The following is a 22519-nucleotide window of genomic DNA, read 5'->3' on the forward strand; positions in this document are numbered from 1 at the left end:
TTATTCCATTTATCAGGATATGCTTCTTTGTAAATACTGATTTCTAGAGAGCCCATCCATTATTCCATTATCAGGATATGCTATTTTGTGATTTTTTTTTAATGTTGATGGATGTCTGAAAGTTGATGCTCATGCAGTGCAAGGAAATATAAGGGCCAGTGATGCAGCTTGCAACAAATTTATTACAGAATGATAAAACCTTACTTAATATACATTATTTTTCTTATATTTTTATTATGTATATATATATACAATATAATATATATATATATATTATATATATATTACCAGGTATAATAACCCTAAGTTACATGAATTAACCCTAAGGGCAGGTAATATTTGATAAAAATATAACTTTTTGCTTTCAGCCCCAAAATTTCTTTACATCTGAGCAAAATATGATTGCTGAATGTTACACTATGCACTATCTTACTTGCATGTATTTCATTTAGGTAAAAAACCAAAGAGTTTAGCTCAAACCAACCTAATCATTTTTTTAGCAGTTGCTCGTTTTAGGCCAGCATGTCTTTTTTTCAAACTCACACACACACACAAAATAATAATAAAATTGCTTTGCTTTAAAAATGTCAATTTTCTCTTACTCAGCAGACATAAAGCACTTCTTGTTTACTGCCATTACCTGTGTAAACAAAATAGGAAAGATTTCAGGTTTGATAGGAGGATTTTTCAGGTTTCTGCAGGAAAAATTACAGGTTGATACAAGAGCTGTAATTATTATTGATTGGTTTTCCTTTCAGGAACTGAACTTTCACAAGCCCACTTAAGCTTTCTGTTACCTCAAGAAAAACATTTACTCATAGGGATTTCCAGCTGATTCTGTATTTCTTTTTAATTTACAAATTCTCTGCTGTCCTAAATAAGTCAATCTTGTATCTGGCAGTAAAAGGCTTTTTTTTTTAATTTTATTTTTACAGTAAGCTCTCTGAGCCAACAAGACATTGTGGGCAGATGGACAATGAACTAAGAAAGCTTTAAGTTATTTCTGGTCTGTGAGAGAACAATCAAACAGCTCTTCCAGAACTGAGTGATCAAAATACCAACACAAACTGCTGATACATTAGGAAGTCCAGAAGAATAGTAATTAGCTTCCTTGATGATCCATTTTCCTATTTCCTGCCAGCACAGAGGTAAAGCTGTACAGGCATATTTGCCAGATTTGTAATTAGTGGACTTGTATCCTGAAGTATTTCAGGCTCCCACATTTGCAGAAGTGATTGTGATTGCTTCAGTTTTGTTTCAAAACTGCTTTCACTACTGTATTTCTTCTCCAGCTGTCCACTTCCAAATCCAACAGATCCTTTCCCATTTCCCTCCTAGTTTAAATTAGGGTTGTTAATTTTACATTGGAAGCATAGCCAGTACTTGATTTGAAACAAAATAAGGATTTTTATTCTGTCCCCTTTATTAATGATGAACAAGTCACCTTTTTCTCATATGGAAACAGAATGTGGGATCTTTTACCTAAAATATCTGGTTCAGTTTAACCACAGTTGCTAAAACTGAGGAGGGAATTACTTAAAGGATGCACACAGCCTGCATACATACAAGTTCAGAACATCTAATTTAAAAATTCATTCAAACTGAAAACCTCTCCATGCCTTAGAATCCTCTCTGGGTGGGAAGGTGGAAATGCTGGTTCTTCAGCAGCAGTCCAGCACAAAAACTGGTTTATAATTAATACTACCTATTTCTGACACGTTCCAACTATTTTGATAATACTATTCTAGTATTATCTCTACAATATCTAAAAAAATCACTATGTATTTTTGTTTTTTATTTTAACAAAAATTGCAATTCAATCAAATGAAGCAACAGGATTTTTTATTTCCTTTTTACAGACTATGAGCAATTAAATCTGCTGCTAACTTACAGTTTTTGTTATTATTTTTAAACATTATTTAGCATATTATTGCAAGTCCAGTTGCTATCTTTTAATCTGTATTTTGGCCATGGTCAAACAGAAAGCAAGTCAGATCTGTTCAAATCACACAAGAAAACATCATAACCTTCATTTTGTATTGTAGCCTGTCTACAGGTGTTTAAAACTGACTCTTATTGGCACACACAAACACTTAAACCAGGAGGAATGGATCAGAGCTATAGCTACCAAGTAAGATTTCCTAGTAATGGATGAGATTTTTTTGCACAAATGTGACTTTTCAGATACAATTATTCATCTCTAGGTCACTGTTCTGCTGTACATGACTAACAGCTGTTGTTTTCCACCCAGGAGATGGCTGGATGTCAGCAGCTGGTAAAATGATACCTGCCCATGGATTTAGGGACTGCTTTAAGATCCTTTCATCTTGATGATGAGACTTTTCCTGGATGGTTTTGTCTAAAACACGACACTGGAGAAGTCTTCCATTTTAGATGATTTGAACTCTGCTAAATGCCTGCAGAGACAGAGCCCATATGTTCCATCCAGACACCTCAGCTGGCACTGGCTGCCAACGCAGGATGAGGAACAAAGAGCAAAAAAATGACTGAGTAATGACTGAACTTTTGGAAAAGAGCATGAAATAAAGACAGCAAAGCTGCAATAACACTGCACAACAGTCCAGTTAAGCGCTTCAAGACAGACATCTCAAACCTATTTTTCATTTGAACTGGATTTTTTTTTCTTTCAAGCGCTGCTTCATTTCACGTTGCCAGCCCTGAAGCAAAACGAATACCAGAAGCACAAATTAAACGGAGTCACAAGACTGAGCTAAAATCACACCATTTGCAGAGGTTTCTACACCTCCGGGGAGCAGCGCCGTTCTTGTGTCGCGCCCTTGCCCAGTGCGGCTGGACCGGCCCCCGGCACTGAGTCAGGGCTCGGTGCCTGCCTGGGCTCCCGGCGCCAAGCTCCCTCTCAAATTCAAACAGCTCATCCGCACCGTGTGCCAAGCGCTGCCCCCGGGCCCTGCTGAGTCCTTTCCGGGGCTTCCTTCCTCTTCGGCGGCTGCCACACCATCGTCCCTCCCGCCTGGGCCACGCCGGGCTTTGACCCCGTTATCTGGGAACAGGGCTACGAAGAGGCAGGAAACGGCCCCTTAGAGCACGTAGGAAATTATCTAGAGATCAGAGATGATTATCGCAGCGGGCCGTTTTTCTTAAAAGAAAATTAATTAACTAGTAAAAAGCAGCAAAACCTCAGGGGAGGCGGTGTCTGTCTGCAAACCGCCTGGGGTCAGGGTGCTGGCACCCCTCAGATCCAGGAGTAGTTAGAGTGGCCCGAGGCAGCCCCGGGGAGCAAAGCCCGGGGCTGGGCGGCACCGAGCAGGGATGGGGACAAGATGGAGCGTCCCCCTCAGATACCTTAAGGCCAAGGGCTGGGGAGTTTCTGGGGGTGACCCGTGTCAGAGCGCGCCTGCCGCATCCTTCACAGGGCAGGGCTCCCTCAATGCTGCAGGCGCGCGGTCACCCCCGCCTCACTCACCGCACCTACCGGGGGTGCGCCGGGGACGGCCAGAGTGACTCGCGCGGAGAAATGGGGAAGGGGCGGCTCTCCCGCTCCCCCGGACTCCAGGGAGGGGCACCGGGGCACGAACCCCCGGGCCTGCCCCGCCGCCAGCCTCCGCCCGGCCCCTGAGGCGGGCGCGGCCCCGCGCTGCCGCCGCCGCCATGGCGCGTGCGCGGGGCGGTGTCTCGGAGCGTTCGCGCGGCCCGGCGCAGCCGCCATTTTGGAGCTCGGCTCGCGAGGGGAGGAACCCGCGGGAGGAGGACGCGGCGCCCGGCGCTTCTGCCTCTCCGTCCCGCCCCGAGCCGAGCCGGCCCCACTCGCCGCCTTCTCGGGCCGCCTGGCCGTGCCAGCCGCCGCTGCTCTTCGTCACCCGCCTGGCCGGGCCCGCCGCAGGCCTGAGAGAGGCGGGAAGGATGCCCTGCACACCCCGCCGCTGAGGGAGACTCGGGGGCCCTGCGCGCCGCGTCTGGCCAGCCCCACCCCAGCCGCTGCTCGGCCCTTCGCCTCCAGCGGCGCAGAGCTTCCACCTCCCCGATCCCCCTTTCCCTGCGTTTCCTTTCTCCCGGACGAGGCACGAGCCGCTTCCCCCTCGCCCCCAGCCCGCTCCACCTCCCAGGCCTCTCTGCCCAGGCCTCCTCCGGGTCTCTTCCTCCGCCTGGGCCTTCGGGCTCCTCACCTTCCTTCCTCCCTTTCCTTCCCCTTCCCCGCCCGGAGCCATGTCCTCCGCCGCTCGTTTCGATTCGTCGGACCGCTCCAGCTGGTACGTGGGCCCGGTGTCCCGGGCGGAGGCGCAGACGCGGCTGCAGGGGCAGCGGCACGGCATGTTCCTGGTGCGGGACTCGTCCACCTGCCCGGGCGACTACGTGCTCTCGGTGTCCGAGAACTCCCGCGTCTCCCACTACATCATCAACTCCCTGCCCAACCGCCGCTTTAAGATCGGCGACCAGGAGTTCGAGCACCTGCCCGCCCTGCTGGAGTTCTATAAGATCCACTACCTGGACACCACCACCCTGATCGAGCCCGCGCCCAGGTGAGTGTCGCCCGCCCCCGCCACACCCTCCGCCACCTGTGCCCGAGCGGCGCCTGAGGTGCGACCTGGAGCGGTGTCACAGGGCAGCCCAGTAGCTCCGGGAGCCTGGCACTGCGTGTAGATGGTGTGAATAAATACTAATAAATTCGTTTCTAACACTGGGCCTTCTTAACTGTCTGGACCTCGCCGACAATTAAAAGTGTTGCTCTTTCAGTCAAATAATCCACGGTGTCTGTGCTGACCTTGTGTGTGGAGGTTCCTTGTACCTCTGCACGGGCTGTAATTGCTTTGAGAGAGGGTGTGGCCGCACGTCACCCTTTTTGTGTTACCCTTTTCTTGTAGCATTGTCTCTCCGTTCCAAGGATGGTTAAGGAGCTGGTTCACCAGTCCTCTCCCTGATGGAAGTACAACCTCTGAGCTTAGTTTGCTGTCTACCCCTGCACCCACAGTGATTACAATAGAGCTGGCTTTTATGTGATTAGACTGCTTTGCCCTGTTAAGTCAGCATTAACACATTCTAGGGCAGCATTTCCCAAACTTCTAGAGTGGCATTTCTGCACGAAAAAAAAGGGGAAACACTTATTTCTCACAGTTTGCTCATGGCACTGTTCATCTATATGTGCATACACCATACACTTCACTGAGAAATGCTGCTCTAGGAGATGGGAAAATGTGACTTGGCTGTGAGCTCCTTCTTTGTCCTGGTCCCAGCATGGGACATACCTGCAACATGCATCAGTGAACTGCTTATGAAGAACCCTAGAACACATTCCTTACTTTAAATTAATAAAACCTTTCTCAGTATCTTTTGTCAAAACTTTTGGGCTTCCTGGATAGAATGAAATTAAATTAAATAAGAGAAAAGTAGTGACATATTAAGAAAATAAATCCAAATTGGTTCACCTCTGAAGTCTGCATTTTAATGTCTTATTATGTTTTGCAGTTTAGGAGGGAAGAATAACTTTGAGGTTTATAATCACCATTGAACCTTGGCATGGACCAGTGCTTAATGACAGTCACTTGTCAAAGATTGACAATAGCTTGTCAAGTTGAAAAACTCAAGTGTTCAAAAGTCATTCTGAAAGCTGTCAAGTGATGGGCAGGATGTGACAGCAAGCACAACCTTCAGGAACTCTGCAAGCTGCTGGCAGCCTTTGGTAGTGATTGTGGCTAGAGAGATGGGTAGATGAAAAAAAAAAATCATTTTCACCATTGCAGGAATGGAGCTGCCCAGTGTTACATGCATGCTTAAACTTGTGGAGAGTTGGGAAGGAAAAATGCTGAAGCAATCTTCATGCTTACATCTGCTCTCCAACCTGGATATTCTTGAACCTTTCTTGATGCAAAAATTTGTTCTTAATCATTTATGGCCGTGATTGGCTTGGCTTTCCCAGAACACTTGGGAACTTAGAGCTGATTGCACGCTTGGTGTTTGTGAGGAGTCCTGTGTGAAATGTTCTGTGAGTATTTCAGTGCCACCTGATTTTCAAGGTTTTGGTTGCATATTGTTCTCTCAGCACTGAGACAAATGGGACCTTACCTGCAGTGAATTGACTTTTTAATAGAGCTACAAATGGGATCAACTTAGCATGACTTTGAAAAATCAGAAATCTTAGAAAAATCAGTTATGTGGTTGATGGTTTTAAATGCTGTGCAAAGGAGACTTCCTGCTGCAAGAGGGAGGATGAAAGGTAGCATTTCCAGATTTTTGGGTTTTTTATTTTTAATGAACTACATTTAGAACAGGGGTATGTGCTTCAGAACTGTTATGCTAATTCTCATTTCTCTGGCATTTTCCTGGGCACAGATGCTTGTGCTTTTGAAAGCTGTTCATTCTTTTAATTTCACAAAGTGCAGTCTGAAAGGTGGTTTCTATATAGAGCTCTTCAGTACTTCTGGATCTTGGAGATGACATGTTAAACTTTTAAAACAGTTCTGAATGGACCATTTTAAACTCTCTGTTTATTTTGCATCTCTAGCAGTGAGCTCTGGCCATCCTTGCTGATGTTCCTGAGCTCTTCCTGATGCTCCTGAGGGGTTCCCTCTGTCCCCCTGCCCTGGCTGCAGCAGGGTATCTCAAAGATGGGATATCTTTATCTTCAGGGCTTCTGGCATATCTTGCAGAAATCACAGGGATTTGACTTCCATGGTGTTTTGCAAGTAGCAGAAGAGAATTGAAGTAGGCCAATGACATGCATTCTTGCTCCCATAGCTTAGATAATAACTCTCTGCTGTGGCCTATATCCACTGAGGCTTTCTGACAGCTGCTCTGAATAAAATGGGTAACATTTATGATGAAAATAGCGAAAGCATTCTCGTTTGATGGACAATCTTATATATGAACACAGACAATAAAGTGAGTCTATTTGACAAATGATGGACATAGTAATAAACAATTATGTAAATAAATTACAGATAATATGGTTAATAGGCAAAGGAATATTTATAGAAGGCTTGCTGGGTTTTTTTCCCTAGTTCCTTCTTATCAGTGGATACAAGTATTTCATACAGTCTTTATGTCATACCATCTTACTTTTGTTCCCTTTTTCCTCTACACTGCTTCAAGTCTTGCATTTATGTACTGAATTCTTTAGAGTGGATGCTGAAGTTAAAAACAAAATTACTTGGATGACTTTGGAGGTGACACAGGACTCTTGGAGAGATTCACAGCTACATTTTTATGTGTTGCCCTTCTACCTCAATTACTCCAACAGTCTTAATTTGGTTTTCTGTATCATTATTCTCATAAGCTATAGAATTAACTAGACTCTAAGATCCTCACAACAATCCAGAGCAGGTGGATGAAGATTTTCCATTATTTCTCCCAGCTTTCTGCATCCCATGATAGATTCAATTTGGCTTCTGGGGAAGCAACTTTGGGTATTTAAGTCATTATTTGAGAAGTGTGAGTTGCTCATTAAATTCCTCACAGTGCTACCAGGCAATGATTTTGTTACAAATCCAAGCAACTCTTCTCTAGTTGATGTTCTGCTGCAGACCTGGCGCTTTGTTCCTGGAAACACAACCCAACAGCTTTCCTTTTCCCCACCCTCAGGTACCCAAGCCCCCCCATGGGATCTGGACCTGCCCCTGCCCTGCCCACTGCAGAGGAGAACCTGGAGTACGTGCGGACTCTCTATGACTTCCACGGCAACGACGCCGAGGATCTTCCCTTCAAAAAGGGAGAGCTGCTGGCAATCGTGGAGAAGCCAGAGGAACAGTGGTGGAGTGCCAGAAACAAGGAGGGTCGGATTGGGATGATCCCTGTTCCTTATGTAGAAAAGCTGGGCAGACCCTCTGTGGGGAAGCATGGCAACAGGAATTCCAACAGTTACGGCATCCCAGAACCTGCCCACGCGTACGCGCAGCCTCAGACCGCCACTCCCCTGCCCGCAGCGTCCAGCACGCCCGGAGCCGTCATCAACCCTCTGCCATCCACACAGAACGGACCAGTCTATGCCAAAGCTGTCCAAAAGAGAGTTCCCTGTGCTTATGACAAGACTGCGCTGGCATTAGAGGTAAGTGTTGCCTCCAGTCTCTGAGTTTTCAATTGCCTTGTGAAGGAAGAAACTAAAAATTGTTATGGTGACTTCATGTGGAGTCTGATGTTTTATGTCGAGGGACTGAGAAGTTGGGTTACATTCTGAAGAAACATCCACCAGAATTGCTTCATCTCTACCACTTCCTTTGAGAAAAGTGACCTAGTAAATAACTTTAGACCTGTATTTTGCCTCCCTGCTTGCTTGTTCAAGTGTGCAGATGTTACAAGGGTAACATGCTGAAGAGTGTACCCATGCTGAAGAAGTGCTAGTGAGAGGATGGCTTTGCTTCTCCACCTAATCCTGGGGCAGGAAAGAGATGTTCCCTTAATCCTTGTAGGGTTCCAGGCTAAGAGGTGGCAGTGGCACCCTCCAGAGAAAGGTAAAGGTTGCTGGCTGATGCACTTGGTGTTTCTGATCCTCAGCTGAGATGCACTTGAAGACCTTGTGCTGATTGATCTTCAATCTGGGCAGAATATATCAGACATTCTGGTCCCTTTTGCTTTGTTTTTCAAAAGTGGAATTTAAGAAACCTTAACACCTAAACTGGGGGTGAGGAGTGTAGTGTAACCTCTGAAGTGCTGCAAGTTTTTGTGCTTGCTATTGCATTTTTAATTTTATTTTTATTAGAGATATCTTGTAAAACTTTAGTGTGTTGTTCTGTAAATAGTAAAGAATTCATATCATACTTCTAGTTTAACTGCAATTAATGATTGATTGGGAGAAGTTTTTCAAAGCTATATCCCAGAATACTGATACTTTTACATTTAGATGATACTGAAGGCTAATTAACCTGTAATTCAAAAATGTCTCACCTGGAAAAAGTGAAATTTCAGCATGCTGCAGTACTTCCAGGCACAAGTGCAAGCAAACAAGCATAGGAAGCAGCAACATTTTAGCAAGTAAAATAATAATGGTTTTTAAAATACTTTAGAACCTTTCCTGTTGTTTTTGCTCAGTTACTTTGCAGGTTAAAGCTGTTACCTGTGGCTGCTACTTTTGACTGAAATTTGGAAGGTTATATTTGTGACTTCCCATTATTCACAGTGCTCACCCTAACTGCTTTACTCCTGTATGTGTAACACTTCTAAGGTTACTCTTGTAGGGTTAAAAGTTAAATATGAATCACTGGAATTTCTTTGTCTTGTGAAATCTAGCAGCTTGTTATTTGTGAACAGTGTGTGAAAATTACCATAGAACAAAGTGTAAATTCACTGCCAACTGCACTGTACAGAAAATTCCTGCCAAAACTACTCATGCTTCTGCAAGCAAAGCAAGGCAAGGATTGATTTTGTTATGCTATCAATGTGTGGTGGAATGACTTCAGGGAGCAGAACCACTGGGAGGGCTGGGCCTTACTTGTGCCCTTTTCTGACTTGCCCTGTAAGGGACCCAGTTAACCCCATCAGTTCAGCTCCTCTAGGACACCAGCAGGATTCATTCTCTGGCCAACAAATGGCTTTGACTTGCTTTGAACCTTCAAATTACTCAAGTTTTGTTTGAGAGATTCTTCTCACCCTCTAACCACTGCCTGGTGTTTTTGTGTCTCTCAACACTGGCATGTTTTGTCTGTTTTCTTTGCCAGTGCACCTCATCCACACTGTGGCTTCTCAAGAGGCTTCAGAAGCAGAATTCTGGGCACTGCTCTGCATTTTCAATGAAATCACAGATTGCAGCTTCTCCATATCTATCCATGCACAGGGAACTTCAGCTTCATTATAGCAGTATTTTTTTGTCACATGGGCTATTCTTAAAGAAAAAAATAATTCAGCTTATTTCATTATTTTCCTTTAGTTTGCCAACCCCCTGCAGGACCCTGATAAAATATTTAATCCCAGCCCTGTGAGAGCTCTACACATTACTAAATAAACTGAACCATTTGAAACTTCTGTTTTGTAAGACCACTGAAAGTAGTGCTAGACAAAAAACAGGTTATGGGACTGTTTTGGGGAAGAAAGTTAATGGTGTTCTTTGATAAAAATATTATTTGACAGTTGTCCCCCTCAGAATAGGGGTACCCTGAGTGCCTGCTCAGCTGCTACACCTTGGGAGTGTAATTACTGATTGTGCAACCTCATTTCAACTGATAAAGCAATGTGAGAGCAAAATATCAGTTTGCTGGCTGGAGCCCTGTGTGGTCAGCACACAGACAGTACTAAAAAGGAAGAGGAGAGCATCTGGAGTAAATAAAGGCATGGCACAGTAATCTGCTCAGCTGCCTTTGAAGTGGAGCACTGTCATTCTTGGTTCAGCTTGAAAATGGGACAAGCTCCCTGCCTGCAACTCCAGTGGTTCCATTGTACACCATTATTGTTTACAGAGCTGACAGAACTTTCTTTAAGAAAAGGTAAGGATTTATAGCCTGTTAGAGAGAAGTTTGTTTTGTGAGCAAGTTGGTTTTGGTTTTGTTTTAAATTTCTTACATAAAAAATGTAAGTGACCAAATGACTGTTCTACAGAAAATCTGAAATGAGATCTGATAGATTGGATAAAGATGAATTCAAAAGTGTGACAATTTAAGAGCAACTACAATTTTATTTCTGTAGGGTGGTCAATAGGGCATTTATTTTTGCTGGGCTAAGTTTATTTAACATGATACAGAATCACAGAGTGGTTTGGGTTGGATGGAACCTTAAGAGTTGATTTCATCCCACCCCTGCCATGGGCAGGGACAGCTCCCACTATCCCAGGTGATCCAGCCCCATCCAGCCTGGCCTTGGGCACTGCCAGGGATGTTCACAGCCCCTGTGGGCAACAATATTGGTGTTGTTGAAGTTAGTGATGCATAAATGCTGACTTGATCCTATTGTGTTATTATCCAAAATGAAAAATTCAACTATAATCTGTTTATAGGCTAAAATGGTAATTGTAAGTAGAGACACTATCTCAGAGCTTACAGCTGGTGGTACATGGAGTTTTGTGCATCTCCCTGCACCAGGGAGTAGTTAGGAAAGCCTACAACAAATTACATGTATTTCTAAGATTTACATGTGCTTTGTCTGTTAAGTTACTTTGGCAGCTCAGATTTAATATTTTTAATGAACATTAAATTCTACAGATTGAACTTTGTAGCTCCTCACTACAACCAACTTCATTACTAATATGTGTAGAATATTATGAATTCTACATTGAAAACCCCAAACCACTAAACGACAAGCTACAAAATAAAAATAGAAACCACCAAACCCAGCCCCTAACTGAAGAGCTCAACAGCCGAGGAGCCAGGTCTGTTTCTGTACTTGTGTATTTCCAGCCAAGCAGCGATTTCCTTCCTTTCTGCTGCTGCACAGGAAGGGGGATGCAGGACAGAGTTACAGTGCCCTGTGCTTTCTGGGACCAAAACTGCCCCACAGGGTCCTGCAGGACAGAGTTACAGTGCCCTGTGCTTTCTGGGACCAAAACTGCCCCCAGGGTCCTGCAGGACAGAGTTACAGTGCCCTGTGCTTTCTGGGACCAAAACTGCCCACAGGGTTCTGCAGGACAGAGTTACAGTGCCCTGTGCTTTCTGGGACCAAAACTCTGCCCCCCAGGGTCCTGCAGGACAGAGTTACAGTGCCCTGTGCTTTCTGGGACCAAAACTGCCCACAGGGTTCTGCAGGACAGAGTTACAGTGCCCTGTGCTTTCTGGGACCAAAACTGCCCCCCAGGGTCCTGCAGGACAGAGTTACAGTGCCCTGTGCTCTTTGGGACCAAAACTGCCCCCAGGGTCCTGCAGGACAGAGTTACAGTGCCCTGTGCTTTCTGGGACCAAAACTGCCCACAGGGTCCTGCAGGACAGAGTTACAGTGCCCTGTGCTCTTTGGGACCAAAACTGCCCCCCAGGGTCCTGCAGGACAGAGTTACAGTGCCCTGTGCTCTTTGGGACCAAAACTGCCCCCCAGGGTCCTGCAGGACAGAGTTACAGTGCCCTGTGCTTTCTGGGACCAAAACTCTGCCCCCCAGGGTCCTGCAGGACAGAGTTACAGTGCCCTGTGCTCTCTGGGACCAAAACTGCCCCCCAGGGTTCTGCAGGACAGAGTTACAGTGCCCTGTGCTCTTTGGGACCAAAACTGCCCCCCAGGGTCCTGCAGGACAGAGTTACAGTGCCCTGTGCTCTTTGGGACCAAAACTGCCCCACAGGGTCCTGCAGGACAGAGTTACAGTGCCCTGTGCTCTTTGGGACCAAAACTGCCCCACAGGTTCTGCATTGCTGTTCTGCCATCCTGCTGCTTGCTGTGGGAAACCCAGGAGGGCAATCCCATGTTGAAAGGATTTACACTTTAAGAAGGTGATGGATTTGACTCTTTGGCACTGTTACTGTGATACAGAGCAGCAAAGTCTACCTGAAAGTTTCCCAGCCTTTAAAAACTTGCAGTAATTCTGCAGCCAGTCCATTAGAAACAGTGTGCTAATGAAGCCTTGTTTCAAACTGACAAGCTCTAAGCACAACAAATTCTGTATTCACTTATAAAAGGAATTAAATAGGGTAAGGAGCCAGACAATGGGAGTCCAGCAGCAGCCACCAGATTTATACCTGCTGTGCTTAAAAAATGATTCTTAAATGCTCTATTCAGTGTCATAGCTAATTTTGAAGGCAGCAGTGGTTCTGGAGTTCATCTCTAGACTTAACAGTGTTACAGAATCAAAGATTTATTCTTTTTTTTTAAACAAAAGTTGCACGTTATTTTTAAACATTTTTATACTATTGTTGGCTTTTTATAGATTTGTGCCAGCATTATAGTTTACCTTTTTGTGATGTAACAATCATACACGTGCGTGTTTGCTAGTACAGAGTTAACCTGTCACTGAAATGTTTTGGTGCAATAAATATCCATCCACCATAATTATATAACTGACTTACAATATTTCTCTTGAGCTTGTTACAATTAGGTTACAGTTAACTTTTTCCCTCTTCAAAGGAGAGCTGAGACAAGTAGGCCAAAATGTGCTAGCAGGAGAACTTTCTTAATTAGGAAATTAGGCTACTTCTTTCAGTAGACAACAAGCATTGTGTTTTTCTTGAGCCAAGGAAATTTAGCCTTGCTGTGTTACACGTTAAAGTGCAGCTAACCCACAAAGTCTGCATTTAAAGCAAAGTATTGATCCTATATTTGAGTAGTGTGAATTTTTTATTTAGTTGCTATAACTGTTGAACTGACAGTGAACTCTCCAAACCCTGTACGGTCAGGACAGTGACTGGAAGGACACAGGCTGCCACCTGCAATGAAAAGCAGCAATTTTTTGATGCTGCAGCCCCTGCTCTGACAGTTTTCCTGGCTCTTGGTGAAATGGAAAGTTCCTTTGTTTTAATCTGTTCCTAGGTGAGGCCACATTAATTGCATGGAGCATTTCCACATTCCTGTGTTGCCCTTGAGCCTCCTTTCATGCCTCAGGAGTGGATGGAGCTTTTCCTCTGGACTGTTTGATTCTGCACTTTGGGCATCAGCTGTGTTCTGGCCCACAACATCAGAAGTGAAGGATAATTCAGTAATTAAGCTGTGCTTTTAACCTGGTGCTTTCTTGGATCTCCCAACCCTGCAGCAGCTCCTTCAGTGTCCTTTGTCCTGTGTGCAGAGAGCTCTGCCTCTGCTGTGGCCCCTTTGGGGACAGTGGGGACAGGAATTTTCTGGGTTGGACCTTGTCTGCTCTTCCACAGGCAGCTGAGGAGCTGTTTTGGTATCAATGTTAGTGAGCTGTGACACTAATTGGGATAATGACTGACATTTAACACCCTGTACATTCCAGAGAGCAGTGTTTGCTATAGCACTGACCCAGTGGGCTAAAATGAGGATTTAGAATTTTAATGCATTTTTATCACCTTAAACTTACATTACAGAACTTTATCAGCCATAGAACTATTAATATACAGTTGTTGGAAAATCTGTAAAACTCATTGAATTGGGTGACTAAAATGGCTTGCAGGAAACCTTTTGCAGAGTATGAATCAGATGGAAGGCAGGTATGGAGGAGTCTGGAGTAATGAAGGAACCTTTCTGACTGGCATGTTCCACAGTTGTGTTTCCCCAGGGCTTTGAATTCATGCTCTAACAAGGACATAATGAAAGATGCTATCTAAAATACATTTTGATTTTTATCACTTGGGTGTAACCAAATGGCTGCATTTCAGAAACATTACTCATTTCAGCAGTGATCCTTCATTCCAGTGATGCTGGTGTGCTTCCCAGCTGGATTCACTGAGCTGGGAGATGCTGAGCCTGAGGAAGTGCTCTCCTATCTGAGATAAGGGCTATCAGCTGTCCAGAGCCACACAGGAAGTTGGTGGCAGGGATGAGAATAGAACCAGGTCTCCTGACTCTGTCTGTGCCTAATCATAAGACAATTCTTCTGACTGGCTTAAAACATTCTCTGAAAAAAAAAATAGTGTGTCAAATAATTCTAGTGGGAGATTGCACCTCAGCTGACCATGTTAATGGCATTAACATGCTTTAAAAGGCATTTACAAAATAATGCTTTCACTTGGGGAAAAATACATAGAGGGACTAGTTAACCAGATTTTTCTAGGCATTTTTCAAATTAAGGTCTTTAAGGTAAGATCCATGAGTAAGTGTAGCATGAAATCAAGGTTCCTGCACCAAAAATCTTATTTCAACGTGCTGTTTAATTGACTAAACTATATTTTTAAAATAATATAGCACAAGAGGATATTCAGCAGCTTTCATTGAAATAAAAGGCCTCTCAAAGTCATTGCAAATTAATTTACTATTGCAGTGGCTCTCAGCACATGGGAGTTTGTTTTGAGGAGTTTTGTCAGCCAGCTCTCTTTAGTGGCAGATGCTGGTGTGCAGCAGCTTTGCCCACCCAGCAGCATAAAGGACATTTCACACCTTTCATCTACAGGGCAGTTTGTTTGTTGCCATGCAATAGAGATATATTTTAAATATTCTTTTCACTCAGCTGAAGCCAAGATTTCCAAACCTATTCCCACTGTGAGTATTTCAGAACCAAGCTGAAGAATTTCTGTTCTGGAGCCTCAGAATGAATAATGGATTGATCTCTACAGCACATGAACAGAATTACATGGTCACACTCAGAAAATGCAGGTCCACAATGTTGATTCAAAAGATTATTTTTAAGATTTAAAGGTTTCAGAGTGGGTTTGGTTTATGGTGTAGTGAAAACACAACTCATTAGCTTTAAACTGTTGTGATATTGGCTGCATCTTCCTCAGGTTGGGTCTAGAATTTGGAACTTGGATCTGTCTTCAAGGGTTATTTGAATGTAGCAAATGTAACACTGAGTATTTATAGATCTTATCAGCATTTTCCTAAAGAAACATTTGCTAGGTTCCTGTTTAGGTCATCTTGTTACTATTTAAAGCTTTCTGGAGTGAGGAGTCTGACAAATTGTGCTTTTTAGCAAATGTTCAATCAGAGCATGCTGCAGCAGGCCCTGAGCTGAAAGGCAGTTGGGTGAATTCTGAATTCTGTGTGTACATGCAGTGTTTAACTGCTCAGTTAACTGCATGGTTTTAGGAGCAGCACAGATAAAAATGTCCATTTAAGAAATAATATGGCCTCAGTTATATCCCAAGAATTTAAGGACTTCAAAGGGTTTTCTCCTCTCTCAAAAGCACAAGATTACAATTGTTCCAAGTGAGACAGTCTCAGATACGGGGGCAGACAGGACACAGACAACCAAAGTAATGGAGAAAAAGGAGGGAAGGCAGAGCAACACATGAGGCTTAAATCTCTGAGAATAATTTCCAAGTTCTACTAATTTTATTTTAAGAGACATAACACTGAGTGACTGAGTGCCAATGAGTTTATTAAGTATCTTAAATTTCACTTAAGGGTTCTTGTTTCTGTGTGATCTTCAAAACTACCTGTTATGGTAATGGTAACTGGGTTAAATGGGCTTCAGATCATCTAGTGACATGCACGTTGTTTTGTAAACTCAGGTTTTTCTTTAACATAAAATAAACAGGTCTCACCTGAAAAGTTTAAGGATGTTGCCAAGGGCCTCTCTGCATCTGGTCTGAATTTCAATACTATTTAGAAAATGTAGACAAATTGCTTTACATACTGTATCGATGTCTGTGTTTTCCTTAAATAAGATTAAAGTTTGTTTCCTTTGAATTTCACGGCAGTAGTTTGGTAACTGAGGCTCAGTTACAAAGCTTGGTCCTAGTTTGGGAAAGAACCTTAGGAACTGTTGGGCATTAGTCATAGGCTGGTTCTACTTTCTGTGCAATTCGTTTCTAGCTGCTAATGTCACTTTTCTAATATTTACTGTAGTTACCACATAGAGTCAAATAAGTAAACAGGAAGGGAGGGGGAAAGTCAGAGAGCTGCTGTAACAAACCACGTGCTCAGCTCTCCACAAGCATCTCTGAAGAGTGAATATTTAGCTTGTCTTAAATGCCTCTGATCAATTTGGATATTTCACTTTGTAAATTGTCCTGATCCAGATTCAGTACAGCTGTTGAACAGTAAGAGTACAATTTATCATCATTTGGGCTGCTGTTTCACGCTTGATCATGGCTTAGACTTCTCTCATTTTCCACTGCCAGATTGGAAGAGAATAGTTATGGTAGGAAAGTCTTGACGTGTCATCATTCCTGCTTCAAATGCTCTGACAGGAAGTAGATGTGAAAACCACAAAGTTAGAATCTACACCTACTACTAATAATAAAAAAAATTGAGATTGCTTTTCCTCACTTTGAAGTGTACAATTAGTTTAGAAATTACAGAAGGTTTTTAGACTGTGATCATCAGAATTAGAGCTTCAAGTAATGGGTTTTTTTGCCTTAGGAATCTTTCTTTGAAAAACTACATTTCTTTTAAGTCAGCTGCTGCTAAAAGCAGTCCCAGCACTGTGCTCTTTGGAAAGGATGTTGTGACTCATCACCCATGGTGGCTTTAGTGATGTGAATTTATATCTAAGCTAAAGATACTGTTGCATGGAGCTGTAAGCTCTCCTATAAAAAGAGGTGTAGTTCAGTAATCTTTATAGATATACATGTAATTAAGAGTCTCAGAGCACAGACAGCATTATTATGTTTGGCAACAAAGTGTTGGTATTGTAATTGAGTAAAAGTAACTGTTCAATTGATTCTTCTGCCAAGAAGAGAGCAAGATTTCTTTCCTGTGATGGGCTTGTTTGTGTTGCTCTTCATTTGGTTTGTATCAGAGCTGAGGAGCCATGCATGATCAGGTGTTTGTTCCTGGTTGGAGATGTTGAAGCCATGTATGATCAGGTTTTTGTTCCTGCAGATTGGGGATGTTGAAGCCATGCATGATCAGGTGTTTGTGTTCCTGCAGATTGGGGATGTTGAAGCCATGCATGATCAGGTGTTTGTGTTCCTGATGTTGAAGCCATGTATGATCAGGTTTTTGTTCCTGGTTGGAGATATTGAAGCCATGTATGATCAGGTGTTTTTGTTCCTGATGTTGAAGCCATGTATGACCAGGTGGTTTTGTTCCTGGTTGGAGATGTTGAAGCCATGCATGACCAGGTGTTTGTGTTCCTGATGTTGAAGCCATGCATGACCAGGTGTTTGTGTTCCTGCAGGTTGGAGACATTGTGAAGGTGACGAGGATGAACATCAACGGGCAGTGGGAAGGAGAGGTGAACGGGAGGAAGGGGCTCTTCCCATTCACGCACGTGCAGCTCTTCGACCCTCAGAACCCCGAGGAGAGCGAGTGACTCCCCTGCCCCTCTCACTGCTGCTTCATTCTCCTGGCTACCATTGGCATTCTTTGAGGTGGGATGATGACTTAGTGGCACATTGCTAGCACTGCCCATTTTCCAGCTTGCTGCAGTTTGACAGTTCTTTTCATGTACATTTGGAATTCATACAGCTGAAGTCACTGCCTGACCTTCAGATCATAGTTACGTCATCCAGAATTTAGTTTCACTTTTAAAACTGTTTTGGGCCTTAAGCTGGACAAGACTGAACCAGAATATAGCAGAGAGGTTTGGGAAGGAAACCTTTCCTGTTGAGACTTCCATGGACTTCTTTCTGGTTTGCTCAGTAGGAAGAGCCCTAATCTTAGATCAAACAAGCAATTTTGTGCATTACTGTCCAACAAAAAGCAACAACAAAAATGCAATTTTAGAACTGAAGAAGATTTAGTTTTGAAATTACCTGTGCTAAGGTAGTACATTTAAAATGATGGTTTCTTTAAAGGACAATAATTGGAGCTTATATGTTCTAAGCAGTTGTAATAGACACTGCTTTTTTCTGTTAACCCTTAAGCTTGTTGTTGACCTTCCTGAAACAGTGTGTGTTACATGCAAATAACCATTGATTCAGCTGCATTGAAGCTGAGGCATTTATTTATAAGGAAACCCAGGAGGAGGTTGTACTTGTAACTTGGTTTTGACATATTTAATGCATTTCTGTTGATTTTTGCAAGCACTAACTGTAGAAAGTGAGCTTTAAGGGGAAACACATTGGCCTGGCCTACAAGCAGCTCTTCTGCAGTGTTGAAGGTGTGGTTTGACTGGTACAGAAGTGCTTGTCATCAAGCTGTTACTTGGTAGACAGATCAGACTGCCATGAGGAGAGGTAGGAGTGGGACAGAAGAACTTGGTAAATACTGATAAAATCCTCTTATTTAAACATTTAAAGACCTTTTATATCCATTTCTCTGCAGGCTCCCTGCTCTCTCCAAAGTTTCCTAGCTGTACCAGCCCCAGCCCATCAAAAGCTCCTTTTCAGACACACACAGTACCTTTTTACCAGGGTGTCTGTGTTGCTGTGCTTCTCTTCCAGAGCTGCTTTCATCTTCTTTTTCCCTTCCTTTTTTTTTTTTTTTTTCCTTGCTTGTATCCCAACTCCTCTGCATGCTGACATCTTTCTTTTACCCTCCCTGAGGCATTGGCTGTGTTTTATAGATGAGCCAGGTCCCTCCCTCCCAGCGTCCTGTAGAGAATGGTCAATTGGAGTCAGCTGCCCGGCTTCCCGTGGGATAAGGTGGGGCTGGAGGAGGTCAGGAGGTGTCTGTTACTGGGGTAGCTCCTTCCCTCTCTGGGTGGCTTTTCCCTGCTGAGCTCTCCTGCTGTGGTTGCTCTGCAGCTGGATACGAAAGTGCAGGCACAGGGGAGTCCTGTGCCACCTTCCTCAATTGTGTGTTGTAGGTGAACTGGAATGCTCTTTTCAAAATGATGGAACACTGAATTAACAGAATACATGTCTGCAAAGATACAGCTACTAAACCTCCCTTTTCAGGAGCCTGGTTAAGGCAGATGTCCACTGGGGAAGCTGGCAGGAAAACAGCAGCTCCCATTTTTCAGCTTTGGTTGGCTGTTGTTTGTAGCAAAATGAGAAACTTCAAACACCTGCAGAATGTCATCAGATCTTACAAATGTCTAATGATATAAAGATTGTCTTAAGTTCCAGCATGTTTTCTTGTTGATTTGTGTTGCTTGATCCTAATAAAAGCACGTTGTTGGTAGCTGATGTGGGAGTGCCATGAGATCCTCCGTTGGAAGGCACTGAAGAACTGCAGAAATGCCATTCACAAGCAGACATTCAAAATGCCAGGTTTTAAAATGTCTCTCCATTCATCTATTAACTGTTCTCTGTAATATTGATCAAGTGGCTGACAGTCTGGAAGTTCTTGTAGAGCATTTTACTACCAAATTAACTGTGAAGTAGAGTAGCATTGACTGAAGTGTTTGGTGCTGTAATTCTTGACAATAGGCATTGACATTTTGTCTTGCAAAGAAAAGCTATGCAGTTCTCTTAACTGAAGAAGGTCATGTTTGTCCTGTGCCCCAACAATACCTGCACGTTTACTACACGGATTGTACTACTGAAAGTCATCTTCTGAATACAAACTGCACTAAACTCAGTCTGCTGCAGAGAAATCTTATTTCAGGCCTGACCTAGTTACAGGCAGCTCTTCAGAAGACTGATTGTAGAATTCTTCTTTTGCGTGGTGAATAAATACTGTGAGATTTCAGATCTTGAACAGAACTTTTAACCTGATTTTTTTTTTCACTGAAATAAACATGTTAACTCATCCCCTCATTGAATAAGGTGCACGCTTTGAACACAAACATTGTTTTAGGTTTAATTATGTTCCAATACTGCAGAAAAGCAAAGTACTTTACCTTCAAAACTATGCAAAATTTGTGTGTAGTGGTATCTGATGCAAAGACAAGAATTCTTGAATTTCTGTGAACCTGGTTTTAGGTCATGAATGAGCAGTGTTTCTCCAAGTAGCAGCGGTGTGGTTCAGGTATGTAAAATGTGGTTTCAATGTAGCATACTGACCAGCCTAAGCTGATTGTAACCTCGCTTCAAAATGTGTCTTGGCTATTTTACTATGAGACAAGTATTTTCATATAAAGACTGCATTGGATCAGTGTGTGTTTCTCTTTGAAGGACTCTGCAATCCCAATTGCTTGTCGCTTGCTTACACGTGTGCTGTCGTTTTATGAAACCTCTTAAACCTGAGTGATAATCTTATCAGTGTCAATGTTCTTGGGCGTGTAAGGTAACCTTGATATGAAGCATGAGAGCCTACAAGTGATGGCTTCAATCTATGCACCATTAAAGCTGTCCTTGCTTTGGAGCTGGTGTAATGAGCTGGTGCCACAGTAGTCAACTATCACGAAAGGCTTGGCTTCCTCCTGCTGTGTACATTGTATATAGACATTGAAGCCTCTGACCAGTCTGAAAGTTTAAATGAAAACTGTTTTAATCAGTGTCCATCACTGGATAAGCGCTTATTTAATTCATGATTGTTTACAAATTGGGAAAGAATAAACAAAAGGGAATATCCTGTTTGGGTTGAGGCTCTGAAGAGCCTGAGCATTATTTTTGTAAAGGGAAAAACAGCATTCTTTGTGCCATTTCATGTGCCTGTAAAGTAATTTTTTATATTGTATTAACATCCTGGGAATGAGTGGGCTGCCTTTGTTTTTTAGTCCAGTTTTCAAGCATTTTCCTCAATACCTGCATTTGAAAGTGAGACCTGCCTAAAAGACTGCCTTTTGGGACCAGTGAAAGCGTTCCTGTATAGTTGTCATTTTCTGTTTATTTGTGTTAAAGTGTATTTTGGGACAAGGATACAATTATTGCAGTGGGAAAGGTGGCCTTGTATTTGAGACAGTCTTCACTGTGTAAACTTTTAAACACAATATGTAATTTAAAGACCATGATCTTCAGGCAATAATATTAAGTGTAAGCTTTTAAATTTTATTTTGGGGATCATAGCTTGTTTTATTTTTTGTGCTATAAGATTAACAGTATTAAATGAATTATATTCTTAGAATATACAGAGTGTCTTTTCTTAAGATTAGTGCCTTTTAATTTCTTACTCCACTTAATTCATAGAACTGGTCCCAACATCAAGCCACTGTGTTTTTCCCCAAGGCCCCGTTTGTACAGTCTAAATAAAACTTGCCTCAACTTACAGTATTATTTGTGGTCTTTAGTCTGAAACCTCGACAATAGCAGCAGAGTGTTGAAGCCCTTACTCTGTCCTTACAATGCCTGTTCTGTGGGTGAGCAGAGCCTGCCAGCTGAAGTTTTCCAGAATCAAAGGAAGAATTTAGCAGGAGAAAATGCTGTTGCCAGGCTGAATGAAACTCTCCTGCTCCATCCTCGTGCCTCTTCTCAGACAATGCTGCTGGGCTCTGGAGGCTCAGATGGAAAAGCTGCACTCTGGTGATACAGATTCCCACTGCCTCCTCCAGCCCGGCGCCCGCCACGGCCGCGCTCCTCCTGCTCCTCCACCTCTGTGTTTGTTGTGCTCTTGGCCCAGGGTCTCTGGAACCGTAACCTTTGTTTGCTGTGATGCCCTTGACTGTGCTTGTAAGAATGACTGGTTCATGCAATGGTTTGAATTTTGCTTATTGTTGGTTAACTGAGGTGTAACCTGTGCAGCACTGGAGAGCAGGGGCTGCAGCTCTGGGCCTGCCATGAGGGGCTGGTGCACAACATCAGAACCGACTGGGTTTGGAAGTCAGAACCCACATCCTGGTCATCTTCTGCCTTTTCAGTCCAGATCAGTAGTAACTTAACTAAACTTAAAGGGTTTTTGCAGTTAAATCATTAACAAGGTGTTGATACTTGAGCTGATCCTGTAGAGGAAGAAAACTTAAAGAAGAATATCAACCATGCAACTGCTGCGAAGGAGAAGCCTGCAAAGCTTGTATTGGTTCCTGGACTCTGTAGGTATGGTGACAGCCTCGTGTTTGTCTTCTCTGGAGTGCAGATTTCCATGTGATGTTAATAAACATTCATAGCCAACTCTGCATAGTGTCTTATCATCAAATAGTCACATTTGGCAAGTTATGTTTTAGAGAAAATCAGTTGTGTTTTAAAGATAAGAATAGGTCAGATATACATTCAGTGGGCTTTCAGGCTAAAAGACAAAAAGTAAAAGGAAGCAAGCAGTAACTGAAGGTGGGTTTATTTGTCTTACCTGCATTCAGGCTGCCACAAGTGCAAATCTGAACTAGTTCAGTTACTTCAGTCCAATAACAGGCAGCACAAGCCTCCACTTTTCAGTGTAAGCTGGGATC

At 43.2% G+C, this 22519-nt stretch overlaps 2 protein-coding genes across 2 annotated transcripts; one reads left to right on the top strand and one right to left on the bottom strand.

The window, feature by feature from the left end:
* Positions 1 to 1826: 1826 nt before the first annotated feature.
* LOC135454774 (spidroin-2-like) lies at positions 1827 to 4187 on the bottom strand. Its single transcript, XM_064727235.1, has 3 exons — positions 3455 to 4187; positions 2904 to 3034; positions 1827 to 2678 (listed from the first exon to the last, which is right to left on the bottom strand). The coding sequence occupies exons 1-3, from the start codon at positions 4185 to 4187 to the stop codon at positions 2622 to 2624; spliced, it is 921 nt and encodes a 306-aa protein (XP_064583305.1). The 3' UTR covers positions 1827 to 2621.
* On the top strand, positions 3927 to 21405 carry CRKL (CRK like proto-oncogene, adaptor protein). The gene is made up of 3 exons (XM_064726759.1): positions 3927 to 4499; positions 7555 to 8017; positions 17549 to 21405. The coding sequence occupies exons 1-3, from the start codon at positions 4186 to 4188 to the stop codon at positions 17681 to 17683; spliced, it is 912 nt and encodes a 303-aa protein (XP_064582829.1). The 5' UTR covers positions 3927 to 4185; the 3' UTR covers positions 17684 to 21405.
* The last annotated feature ends 1114 nt before the right edge of the window (positions 21406 to 22519 follow it).

The sequence above is a fragment of the Zonotrichia leucophrys genome, chromosome 15 (genome assembly GCF_028769735.1).
Source record: "Zonotrichia leucophrys gambelii isolate GWCS_2022_RI chromosome 15, RI_Zleu_2.0, whole genome shotgun sequence".
Taxonomy (NCBI): Eukaryota; Metazoa; Chordata; class Aves; order Passeriformes; family Passerellidae; genus Zonotrichia; species Zonotrichia leucophrys.

Coding starts and splice junctions, on each gene's coding strand:
- CRKL (XM_064726759.1), top strand. CDS start 4,186: ATGTCCTCCGCCGCTCGTTTCGATTCGTCGGACCGCTCCAGCTGGTAC. Junction 4,500..7,554: donor CTGATCGAGCCCGCGCCCAG/GTGAGTGTCGCC, acceptor CCCCACCCTCAG/GTACCCAAGCCCCCCCATGG. Junction 8,018..17,548: donor AGACTGCGCTGGCATTAGAG/GTAAGTGTTGCC, acceptor GTGTTCCTGCAG/GTTGGAGACATTGTGAAGGT.
- LOC135454774 (XM_064727235.1), bottom strand. CDS start 4,187: ATGGCTCCGGGCGGGGAAGGGGAAGGAAAGGGAGGAAGGAAGGTGAGG. Junction 3,035..3,454: donor CCGTCCCCGGCGCACCCCCG/GTAGGTGCGGTG, acceptor GCCTCTTCGTAG/CCCTGTTCCCAGATAACGGG. Junction 2,679..2,903: donor GGGGCAGCGCTTGGCACACG/GTGCGGATGAGC, acceptor GTTTTGCTTCAG/GGCTGGCAACGTGAAATGAA.